Raw genomic sequence first — 12,902 nt, forward strand, 5'->3', positions numbered from 1 at the left:
AACAAATATTATGAGAATCAGACTTTCCGTGGGAAACATGAGGTGGCAGATCTTTTAACTGATAATTGGCCAGATGTGAATCGATGTCATATTTATACTTATCAGATCCTTTCACATTAGACTCAGCTAGTCATGTCAGGTGTGTCAAGATCTATCAGCTTTAGAGAAGATAACAGGATTATCTTTCAGGAAAATACATAAGCTATCTAAGGTAATAAATATGTTGATACCATTCACAACTAGCAAGGATTAATTTTGAAAGAATCGCAATCGTTTCCCTTGCAGTATAATTATTCATAATTTCATTAAGCACTTTTAAAGTGTAATTACTTTAATGCATAAACTTGATTATTTGAATTTAGAGTTAATATTTTATCTGTTACAGACTTTGACTTTTTTAAAGAAATCAGGACCATCTCTAAGTGAAGTTATTCCTGATGGTTATAATCGATGTCTTATAGCTGGCCTTCTCTCACCAAGACTCGTTGACGTTCAGCCTTCCAGTTTAACTCAAGTGAGATGATTTTGACCTGTATCATTTCTTGCTTTGGATTATATGCTAATAGCTTTCCTACTACAATAAAAATCTGTTAGGTAACTTCTGCAAAAGTGGTGAAGTTATGCCTACTCTGCATGATCAGTACCTGTTGTCTTGCATTTGGCTTAACAATCAGACTCCTAAGGCCATAAATCCTCACCAGGTTCACTCATCTGTATATATTTATAGGATAGGAAAAATATGACTGCATCAGACACATCCTGACTAGAAGAGTTTATTATTGTCTGCTATTTTCTATACCAGAGAGAGCAGCTCAAGGCCAGCCTGAACTGCACAGCAAGATGCTGTCTCAAAAAGACCAAAAAATAAATAAGTATATAAATAAAGTTTCCAGGCAGGCCTAAAACCTGCTGTCATTCTCCTGTCTCAGTAGCTTGATCATAGGCATGTGCCTCTTGATTAATATTAACAAAATTGGATAAATTTTTAATGTATCTCTTTTTGAGGGGGCATTCAGACAGGTTCTTGCTTTGAACTCATTTTGTAGCCCAGCCGGATCTAGCATTCTTGTTGATCCTCCTGTCTCAGCCTCTTGAGTGCTGGGATTGTAGATATGTGCCACCATGCCTAGCTTTATGTGTCTCTTTATGTATCTCTTTATACCATCATACATGTGGAACACATCATATGGATAAGCCAGTTGGGATTTTCCTTTCAGTTACATTTTTACAGAGTTGTGCAGCCATCACCATATTGATTTTAGGACGTTTTCATTACCTCTAAAAAAAAATTCCATACCCATTATCAGTCACTTTCTTTTCCATCTCCCACGACCCGGTTGTAGGTAACCTCTTCTGTGGTTGCCTATTCTAGATGTTTTATGTGAATGGAATCAAGTAATACATGATACTTTGTGACTGGTTTCTTTCACTTAGTGTTTTGTTTTCAGGGTTCATCTGTGTTATATAGCAAGAGCCATTACTTAATCATATATTATAGTTAAAGAAGTAACCTGCTTTTTCTTTTCTTTTCTTTTTTTTTTTTTTTTTTTTTGGCGGAACCAGGGATTGAACTCAGACCCTTGCGCTTGCCAGGAAAGCGCTTATTCCACTGAGCCATCTCTCTGGCCCCTGCCTTTTCTTTTTGAGTCAAATGTGTATATTGACTCAATGTATATTTAATTTATATTGACATTTATTCAATATATGTTGTGTATGTTCAATGTATACTTACATTTTCTACTTTTTTGCTTATTACAAGTAATGATGTTGTAAACTTTTATGTGTGGATGTGTAATTTCACTTCTGTTGAATGTTTGTTTATGAGGGGTATGGAAATCCTGCCTCTGTTAACGTGCTAAGGAACTGCCGTACCATTCTCTGAAGTATGCCATGTTATGCTCCTGCCAGCAGAGTAGGATGACTCTTAGTTTTTATACCTCATTACTACTACTTGTTATTGTATCTTTTTGATTTATAACCATTCTAGTGGACCTCAGTGGTTTTCTTAGATTTTTGCTCCTTGTGATCTCATACTGTCATTCATTTCATTCTTTTTTTCTTTCCTTCCGTAATGCATGGCTTAAAGGAAGAACAGTTCGAAGCCATATTGTCAGCAGCAATTCAGACCAGTTCCCTAGGACTTTTGATTGGTTGCATCAGAAATTGGATAACGCAGGGTAAGACTATGAAAACATGTTCTTTTGTATTTTTTAAGTTGCCAGGTAATGTGTTGTTGCCTTTTCAAAAAATGTATCATGAGATAATGTTAGATTCATGTACAGTTGCAAGACATAACTGAAAAAATCTGTGCCTTTGTATCACTTTTGTTTTCCAAAAATGCAATCTGCAGTCCAGTATAGTTATCCCTGTGTCTTTCCCCACCACCTGCCTTCCCCTGAACCCTGGAAAGTACTGATCTAATCTCTTTTTTTATGATTTTCTCATATCAAAAATGTTCATAAATGAAATCAGTGAAAAGCTGTCATGTTTATTTCATTTATACTTTATTTTCTTTTTAAAACTTATTTTATTGGAACAATTATATACATATAACATTCATCATATGGAACTTGTGCATGATATATTAATTCTTTCCCCCTTTTTCTCTGTCCTTCTTTAGCCCCTTCTCTCCATATTCACAAAACCTTTGTTTCTGTTTCTTCCTTGCTAGTGTTTTTTTCTCCTTCCTTCCCCTCCCTTTCCCCCCTCCCTAGTTCCCTTTATTATTTAAAAGTTATCTTCCTATTTCAAGTTTACATAGTTTGGTTCTTCTATACACTGTCAATTTCTTACTCTAGAGAAACCATATACTATTAAATGTGTGTGTCCTGTTTATTTCACTTAAAAAAGTGTAAAATAAAAATGTATCTGTTCACTTAGAAAATGGCTCAAGTTTATCTTTTATGGCAGTCTACTATTCCATTGTATAAGCAATGCCACGTCTTTCTCCATCAGTTGATAGGGGAATAGCTGGGTCAAATAGAACCTCTAGTTTCCGTTTCAGGATTCTCTGCACTAATTTCAATAATGGTTGCACCAGTGTACACTCCCACCACAGTGCTGAAGTGCTGCTTTGTCTGCATAGCCCTACCAACACTTGTTATTAGTTGATTTTTTTTTTTTTTTTTTTTGTGGTACGAGGGATTGAACTCAGGACCTTACACTTGCCAGGCAAGCACTTATTTCACTGAGCTATCTCCCCGGCTCTGATTTCTTGGTAATAACCATTCTTTCTGGAGTGAGATTCAATGTCAGTGTTTTAATTTCATGTCTCAAATGATCAGTGATGAAGAACATTTTTCATGTATTTATTTGTCATTTGTACTCTATCTGAGAAGTATCTGCTCATTTCAGAAGCCCATTTTAAATTTGGAGGTTGATTTTTTGAGTTCTTTACATATTCTAGATACTAGTCCTTTGAGTAATACCTGGTAAGATTGTTGTTTTTTCCCCCACTCTGGGTTTTCTTTTCACTGAATTGGTGGTTTCCCTTGATGTACAAAAGCTTGAGATCCCAGTTATTGATTGTTTGTGATAAATCCTGTGCAGTTCTACCTATTCCAGCAGATTTAATGTTTCTGTTTTACTTAGATGTTTGATCCATTTTGATTTTAGTTCACTGCAATGGTATGAGATGGGATGGCTCTAGTTTTAGTCTTCGGTGTATGGGAAACAAATTTTTCCAAAACCATTTATAACAGGCTTTCTTTTTTTTTTTTTTTGGTGGAACTGGGGATTGAACTCAGACCCTTGCACTTGCCAGGCAAGCGCTTATTCTACTGAGCTATCTCCCCATTCCTTATAACAGGCTTTCTTCCAGTGAAGTGTTTGGGTGTTTTGTCAGAATTAAGGTGCCTAACAACCCCCCCCCCCCGCCGCCCCGTGCAAGTCTGTTTTGTTTTGTTTTTTTCCCTTTGCTCTTAATATTTTGATTGGATTGCATTAAATCTGTATGACAGTTTAGGAAGTATGGCCATTTTCACTATATTGGTCCTTCCTACTGAAGAACAGTGGATACCTTTCCGTTTTTCTGATAGCCACTTAAATACTGTAATTTTCAAAGTAAAGGTCTTTTACTTCTTTCATTAGATTGGTTCCTGAATATTTCTTTTTTTTTTTTTTTTTTGGATGCTATTGTGAAAGCTTTGGTTTCCCTAATTTCTCTCTCAATGAGTTTGTTACATGTGTACAGGAATGCTATTGATTTTTGAGAGTTGCTTTGGTATCAAGCTACACTATTAAATTGGTTGTTAAATCTCGAAGTCTTTTGGTGGAGTTTTTGGGTCTTCTATGTAGAATATGTCATCTGCAAATAATTTAACTTTCTTCCTTTTCCCATCCTTATTCCTTTTATTCTTTGTCTCGTCTACTTCTTCTGGCTAATGTTTCCAGAACTATATTGAATAAAAGTGGTTATAGTGGATTTCCTTGTCTTGTTTCTGACTTCAGAGTGAAAGCTTTCAGGGTTTTTGTTTGTTTGTTTTGTGGAACCAGGGATTGAACTCGCCCTTGCGCTTGCCAGGAAAGCACTTATTCTACTGAGCTATAGTTGTGACCATTTAGTATAATGTCAGCTGTTGGTTTGTCATAGATGGCTTTTATCAGATTGAGATAAAGATTACAGATTTTTGTAGAGTTTTTATCATGAATAGGTGTTGGATTTCGTCAAATGGTTTTTTTTAATCTATTGAGATGATCATGCATTTTTTGGTTTTGGCTCTTGTTAATTCGGTGTCTTATATTTATTGATTTGCATATATTGAACTATCCCTGCATCCTTATGATAAATCCTACTTGGTCATGATGTATAATCTTTTTTGCACATTCTCTTCTAATATTTTATGGAGGACTTTTGCATCTGTTTGTTAAGGAGATTTGCCTGTAGCTCTTTTTCTGATTTTTGTCTGATTTCTTTCATTTCATCTGTGACTCATTGGTTATTTAGGAGGATGTTATGTAATTTCCACGTGTTTGTGAAATTTTTGTTACTTCTTTTGCCTGTGGTGGGATAATATGTGTAGAATAATTTCAGCTCCTTTGCATTTACTTCAGCATGTCCTATGAGCTAGTATGTGATCTGTTTTGGAGATTGTCCCATATGCAGCTTAGAAGACTGTATTCTAATGTTGTGGAGTAGAAAACTATAGACATCTAAGTCCGTTTGCTCAAGAGTTTGGTTCAGTTTTGATACTTTTTTGTTGATTTTTATTTTTGTCTAGTTGGTCTGTGTATTTGTGTTACAGTGGGGTATAGAGGTCCCCCTGTTAAAATTGTATTAGTGTTTATTTGATCTTTTTTCACACCCATTAATATTTGTTTTATAAAATCGGGTTTGCTGGTATTTGGCACATATATATATATATATTTATGATTATCTCTTTTGGATTATTCCCTTAAAAAGGGAGTAGCCTCTGTGCCAATTTTTTAGTGACGCATCCAGTCATGTTTTGTATTTAGTTTTTGTTTTTTTATTTTAACCTAGTAAAATTTCTATGTAAAATAATTTCTAATTCCTAGTAAAATAACTTAGTAAATTTTTATTTTAACCTAGTAAAATTTCTAAACCTTTGTCTTTCAAAGAAATGACTTTGTTTTCCCCTCCAGAACTGGGAAATGAACCCAGCGGTACTTTCCAGTGAGCTACGTCCTAGTACCCTCTCCTTCCTTTTTGAAACAGGTTCTTGTCCGGTTCTCCAGCCTGGCCTCAAACTTGGCATTCTTCATTGTGTCAGTCTGTATTCCTACAGGCATTCTGACTGTGCCCAGCTAAAATTTTACTTCTTTAAAGAATATATAGGCTTCTTATTTTATGGAATACCTTTGAGTGTATGCTCACTGGTCTTTTCTCATTATAAGGTCCAGTTGCATTTTTTAAAGCTTTACTGTATAAAATGGTGTGCTCCCTGATGAGATATTACTTAACAGAATATATGTTATTAGATTGTCTACATTAACTTTAGTTTTGTTTGCTTGACTGAGAGCTTTAAGTGCTTCCTCCCAGGTGTCCCCACTGGAAAAGTTACCAGTTTTCTGTTTGTAATTAATAATCCTTTTTTTTTTTTTTTAACTTTCATATTTGCAAATAAGAACAACCAAATTCTGCTGTTAATTTGCGCTTTGTTCTTGAGTGGACGTGGAATAAGGTGGTTATCACAAAAGAGGAATTTGACAGACTGTGTAAGTATTATCTGTGTACTGAGGGCAAAATTTATGAGTAAAAGACTTAGCTTGATTTGTCTTATAAGTAAATAATTTTTAATCATTTTGAAGGTAGTAAACTCTTAAAATTAAAGTCTCAGAAACAAACTTCATTTTTACATTAAAATGAGGAAAAACAATTTTTGACTATGTTTAGTGGATTTCTAAACAGGCAGTGTTTAGTAGCAAGGTTCAAAATTGCCCCTTATTTTTTGGTCCTACAAGTTTGACAAACTGTGCTGATGCAGTAAGGAGGAATGTGCCAATTAACTTCAGAAATCCATCTCCTTACTCTTTTGTGCTTAAAATATTTATAGATATGAAAAATCTACATGGCAAAGTAAAAATGGGTCATTCCTACTAAAAAAATTTAGGTGTGTTTATCATCATGCCAAGTTACTCTTCCTGTTGATAATCTTATTGACCTGTTTGTATACCTTGATTTAATTTTAAGTTACCTATTCAATATTTAAAGCTCATCATGTTAAGCAAGTACAAAGGTAACACTAAAAGGCCAGTGATTAGAATTGAAACCTGTCCCTGACCCGTAGTTGTTGGGCATCACATACCCTATACAAGTGCTGATCTACTATTGAGCTACATTGCCAGCCCAGTATTTAATAATTAGAGATACGTTACTGCACTATAAGTAAAAGCTAGTGCTTTCTTTTTTCTTTTGGAACAGTGCCTCACTCTGTAGTCCAGACTGATCTTGAATTTAGGCTGGCCTGAAATTCTTAAATCTACCTGCATCAGCCTCCTTAGTACACCACCACACCTGGCTAAAACTTAAATTCATTTAGATGTGTTTGTTTTGTTCATTATCTTTGTGTCAGGGCCAGCGATATAGCTCAGTGGCCTAAGAACCTGCCTGGCATGTGCAAGGTCCTGAGTTCAATCCCTGGTATTGGGGGAAAAAAAATTGTCATGGTGAATGAAGATAGGGACATTTAATTATAAGTAGCTTAACACAAGTTGTTCTCACTGGAGGATTTTTAATCTAAGAAAATTTTAGAGAAATAAATGGTTCTACAAAGTTTTAGGTCATACTTAGGGAACTATATAATGTGGAATTACTATTAATGTAAAACATTTTAGTAACCACTTAGCACAGTTAATGTTTGGAGGAATGCTTGATAATTCAGATAAGGTAAAAATGCATGTAAGGAAAAAGTGTCAGGCTGACTATATGTTTTGTTCAAATCAATTTATAAATTATATGACTTATGTTTTGAACATAACATAGTATAACATAAGAGTGGTAATTGAACTGTTGAAGCCTTGAGCTTCTGTGTTCATTTTGAGGTTTTTTTGTATGTTTGTAACCTCTAACACTAATTACAAGACAGCATAAGTGTTTTTAATGTATTGGAGGTAAACAAATTGATTTGGAGGATTTCAGAATCATGGTAATTATTGTCTAGGCCAAATGATAATGTGGTTAAATTGGTTATTAAATCTCTTGTGATATGAAATAATTGTGGAGAAAGGCTCTAGATCTATATTATTTGACTTTAGATTCTCATCATTCTTGTTTGAGGCACATGGTAAGTTCCTTGAGGATATTTGTTATTTTTAGCTTGTATTACAAATTTTGTAGTGTTAGAGTAATTCTTCTTGAGTTTCAAGAATTTTAGAAAATCTGCAGTTGAGGTTCTAATTGATTGAGATCTATTGTGTGCTAATCTTGTATTTTTTTCTTAAAAGGTACACCATTATTTGACGGTTCATGTCGCTTTATTGATCCACAAATTATACAGTCTATGCAGCAGTGTCATTTGCTTTTTAGCAATCTTAAGACAGTCTTAAGCTGTTTTGTAATGGAAGCCCAAGAGATCACTGAGAGAGGTATGCTCTTTGTTCTCTTCAGTTGAGCGTTCTACTTTTTGAGAAAGAATAGTCTCTTTTTCCAGAGTGGGTTATTGAATGAAGCTATTTTCAAATGCTAGAATTATTTTATGTAAAGTTGCAGAATAAGCCTGAAAAATTCAGAATTTTTAGTTAATGGCTACTAGGCTATGTACTTCAGTGGAATTTTAAAGTTTTAAATTATTTGTATGTTTTCAAAAAAAATGACTTTATTGTTTTATTATTTCAACAAATCAAAGAAAGTTATATTTAAAGCCTTGATTTAAGTAACCTATATTAGTAGTATTGTAATAGTTGGCATAAAAAGTTTATAGTCAGTGATGTAGTATTTTGGGAATTTGCCTCATAATTTTGGATACAAGCTACATTTGTTCCCTGTGTACCTATTGTTAACAATTACAAAGTAATTAATTTGTTTTGAAAAACTTGAATATATTGATTTTTTTTACTTTGTGATTGGTAAGTTGAAAGTTAAACAACTAATGTTAACTCTTCTTAACAGGACTGCTGGAGCTAAGCAATAAGTATATGGTTACGCAGCTCATCTGTCAATATGCACAAATGGTTCTTTGGTTCTCTCATTCTGGTCTTTTGCCAGAAGGCTTAGGTAAAATATTTACTTATTTAGAATATTTATTTACTTAATTTAATACTAATTAAAACATTATTATATCTTCATCTTTTTTATTTTGATGCTTTACCTTCTTTTACCTCATTCACTTTTCTTACATTCTTACTTTATATCTTCAGTGCCTCATCTCTCTGTTATACAGATTCTGTATATGTTCATTGGATCAAGTAACACTTAGGAAAGCAATTTTTGAGAAATTGTGGTTTTTCAGGTTGAATCAGTAGTAGCAGTATCTTTAATTTAGCTACATGTAATTATGGTTTTTATTATCTACTTTGCTGGCCTTTTGTTTAGTGTTCTGTTAATATGTATTTGCTATCAACTAAATACTTCCTTTTATTTGATAATGCCAATACCAAGAATCAAAGAACTGTTAGTATTGTCTTTCCTTATACAGTGTTCATTTGAAACAAAGCTTCCAATGTCTTGCATTTCCAGGAAGTGTATTACATTTTATTCAAAAGTGCCTCTGCCACTGAACAAACTTGTATAATTGTTGTAGGTCTTTTCTTTTCTCTTTTTTTATGTACCAGGAATCAAACTCATGACCTCATGCTTGCTAGGCAGGCACTGTGCCACTCAGCTAAATCCTGTCCCTGTTGATATTATTTTTTCAAGTTGTTTGATTATGATTTGAACAAGTAATCAATATAGGTTGCTGTACCAACAGAGTAAAATTACTTAGAACATTTTCTAGTGTTTTTAGCTACCCAGTTTGTGTGTTTTTACAAACTTTCATGAGGCAGTTTTCCTACCTGTACATCTGGAAATAAATGGATATATACAGTTCTTGTATTTAGCAAACCTGGTTAAGCGGTATTACAAAGTTACAGCGAGTATTAGTATGTATAATCTTAAGTATTGTTGAGATACTTTGATAATATTACTAGTTTTGTTTTCCAACTCTTAAAAACATTCCAGATGATGCTGTGCAGTTGTCAAGATTATGCTACAACTACCCTGCAATTCAGAACTACTACACTAGTCGCCGAGAGAAGTGCGACCGTTTATCAAGGTATAGTACTATGAGAGTAACATGTAGAGCAGATTTCTTAGGTCAGAATCACGTGGAATTAGGTATTTTTAAAGGATATGCCAGCAATATTTCTGCTGAATGGTAAATTGTTAGAAATAGTGCTTTAGGATTACCTTGGATTATGAAAGGACAAAATGAATTTGGGAGGCTGATTAAACATTTTAAAACTATATTGGCTATTTCCTAAGAGCTATATTCTTGGTTAGGTGCATTTGCAATACTAGCTGATGCCATTTTTCACCTAAGATACAGTATCAATATAAGAGTAATTTACAGAGCACCTAGCATAGTTCCTTCTTTATAGGAAAATTTCAAGAAACTGCTGCTTCTGTTAGTAATATTAGGTGAGGAAATAGTAATATCATTTGCTTATCACATTCTAAGGGTGCAGTAATATTTGAGGGATGGAATCACTAAAGACAAGGACAAGCCCTACTAATGAGTACAAAGTGTAACTCTTTGAACTACAGTATTGTCTTCTATACCAGGATATCATATGCCATGGCAGTTGTGATCAAGGTTGTGAAAAACAGGATAATATTGGACATTCAACTGCTTCTACCATATTCTTTCCTAGTACTTGACTCTGACTGGTCCAATTGTTGAAACTTGAATTCGAGATAGCTTTAGGGATTATCTGACTAACGTTCCTTTATATCTGTAGTTCTCATGATGATAAGTGAAGTTTAACCCTCAACTCTCCTCTTTTTGGTACTTGGATTGTTGCTTTTTAAAGTTTGATCCTTGTTTTGATATTAATAACTATTAACATTAAACAATCCTTAATGTTTTTCCCATATTGCAGAGGGAAGTGGAACCATGATTGCTTGTTGATTGATGGAATGGTTTCTCAGTTAGGAGATCAAATTGAGAAGTTGTGGAAACGAGATGAAGGAGGCACAGGAAAATACCCTCCTTCTAGTTTGCATGTAGGTTTTAGTAACATGCTGCCACTTTTAAATGTCTGAAAGTTGGGGAGGGAAGAGACAGGCTTGGCTATACTTTTTATACCTGGCACAACAGGCTGTAGAGAAAAAGGGGAATGAATGAGTATAAAATGCATTGAACTTTTTTTTATGTTTTTCTTTTATAGGCGCTACTGGACATATATTTATTAGACAACATTAGTGAGACAAACAAGCATTCTCTTGTATCCTTTCAATTTTTACCAAATTATGTATTACTGAAATCATAAAATTCCAGGGTAGCAGGAATCTTATGTGTCTAGTCTAATCTCAGTGTCATGCTTGAATTTTTTATTTATCCCTGGATCTGTTTATTGGCTTGAGAGAGCCTATTAAACTAAAGCTATGAAAAATCTTTGATAAATAAGTGTTTCTTTAGCTAATGACATCCTTGGCTTTTACCAGATTCTCAGATGTGTCTAACACACTAAAGAACAAGTGTCCTAGGGCTAAAGTTATGGGATGGGATTATCTCAGTGGTATAGGACTTGCTTAGTGTGTGCCAGGTGCAGGGTTCAATCTCCAACAGCACAAAAACAAAGATTCTGAGGCAGGGAGATAGCATGTCTTTGTCTGAGGAATAAAAGGAGGCAGAGGTGGCTCAATAGTAGAGAGCCCGGGATGATTCAGTCCCCCAGAATTGCCAAAAAAACCTGTTTGCTTAAGCTGCCAACTTTTGCCCAGTAGCTGGAATTTGATCTACAGTTTTATTTTCTAAAGCTGCTAAGCAAGTTTCTTAAATGTGTTTCTTTGTAAAGAAAGTATGCTTTAGAAAAGTCCTTCTCCTTTGGGATGGTAGTGATAAAATACTGAGAAAAAATGAAGTTGGCACAGTACTGGGTATATTCACATGTAACAAAACTATATTCCCATAGCTGGATATCTGTGAAGGTTTGTGAACACAAAAGGCTTGAAGCTTAAATGCTACATTTTATTGCTACCCATTTCTAAAAGTATTAAGAAATTTTTCTTTGTTTATTATCCTTAATCTTTTTTAAAAAGACCATTTATTTGCTACTTGATATTATGTATTCCTTTCCAAACAAAACAGATACTCCCATTGAATCTTTTCCAACTGCCTTTGCCATTTCCTGGGGTCAGGTTAAACTTATTCAAGGATTTTGGCTGATAGACCATAATGACTATGAGGTAAGCCTGTAGTAGTTACTACATGGGAAGTGTACATGGGAAGGTCAAATTTGATATTAAAGATGATACAGTCTATTTCTAGAGGTAATTTAAGAACGATTCAGCTTAGTCAGTGCCTTCACTAGGCATTATTACTGAAGGTAGGAAAAACACATGGATAACAATTTGAGAATCTCAAGTTACTTCCTGTCAAAATAAGGAAACAATTAGAATAGTGAAAATACTGTGATTATTAGAAATATATTTGGATGTTGGAAATTTGTGGTGTATAGAAAACAGTTGTTAATAAGGTCTTGAAGGCATGAAGCTTTTAGAAAACTTACTCTTTAAACTATGTATCATAAAGTAGCCCTTTTTAGTTTATGTTTAAACTGATTTTATTTTGTGCTTTTTAAATAAAGCTTATCTCTTTAAACATTATCTATCTTGTCCAAATGTGTAATTCTATGATATTTAGCACCTTGCACATCATTTTTGCAGAGTGGATTAGATCTTCTGTTTCACCCAGCTACTGTAAAACCTGAGTCATGGCAACATTCAAAGATCATCCAAGCCTTCATGAGTCAGGGAGAGCATAGACAGGCCCTCAGATATATTCAAACAATGAAGCCAGCTGTGTCCAATGGTGGTGATATTATCCTTCACCTCACTGTTTTACTTTTCAATAGGTAAGTACATATTTTGAAAGTGTAGATTCTTGATCATATATGTTAATAAGAGAATTGATACAATAGACAGTGTCATAATATTTTGTTTCCCTTATGTACTATTCTTATGTGTCTTTGATCTTTCAATGTTGAGAAAACATACAGCATTTTATGTAGAATAAGATGAATAGAAAGTAGAGTAAGAGGGTGTCATTTTATCTGTTGCTAATTAACAACACTAACAGTCTCTTCCGTGGTCAGTTGAGGGTTAAGTATACATTTAACAACCCAGGAAAAAAGAAAAAAAAAATCTCAAAAACATTTAAGGTGTTAAGCTTCGTGTCGTAACACTTTAGTAAGATTTGAACAAATGATATTTTCATATTGTTTTTTCCCTTAGCGATATT

General features: G+C 34.0%; 1 protein-coding gene across 1 annotated transcript in view; it reads left to right on the forward strand.

Annotated features, from left to right (window-relative positions):
• The window catches only part of Ahctf1 (AT-hook containing transcription factor 1), a 70,701-nt gene that overhangs the window by 31,737 nt on the left and 26,062 nt on the right, over window positions 1-12,902 (forward strand). Inside the window, exons 12-21 of the mRNA XM_023710248.1 lie at window positions 386-514; window positions 2,087-2,177; window positions 6,088-6,177; window positions 7,906-8,046; window positions 8,570-8,674; window positions 9,620-9,713; window positions 10,540-10,663; window positions 10,828-10,884; window positions 11,702-11,848; window positions 12,329-12,516. Coding sequence (XP_023566016.1) covers window positions 386-514; window positions 2,087-2,177; window positions 6,088-6,177; window positions 7,906-8,046; window positions 8,570-8,674; window positions 9,620-9,713; window positions 10,540-10,663; window positions 10,828-10,884; window positions 11,702-11,848; window positions 12,329-12,516 — 1,166 coding nt within the window. The remainder of the gene's footprint in view (window positions 1-385; window positions 515-2,086; window positions 2,178-6,087; window positions 6,178-7,905; window positions 8,047-8,569; window positions 8,675-9,619; window positions 9,714-10,539; window positions 10,664-10,827; window positions 10,885-11,701; window positions 11,849-12,328; window positions 12,517-12,902) is intronic.

This window comes from Octodon degus, unplaced genomic scaffold, assembly GCF_000260255.1.
Source record: "Octodon degus isolate 3935 unplaced genomic scaffold, OctDeg1.0 scaffold00017, whole genome shotgun sequence".
Lineage (NCBI taxonomy): Eukaryota > Metazoa > Chordata > Mammalia > Rodentia > Octodontidae > Octodon > Octodon degus.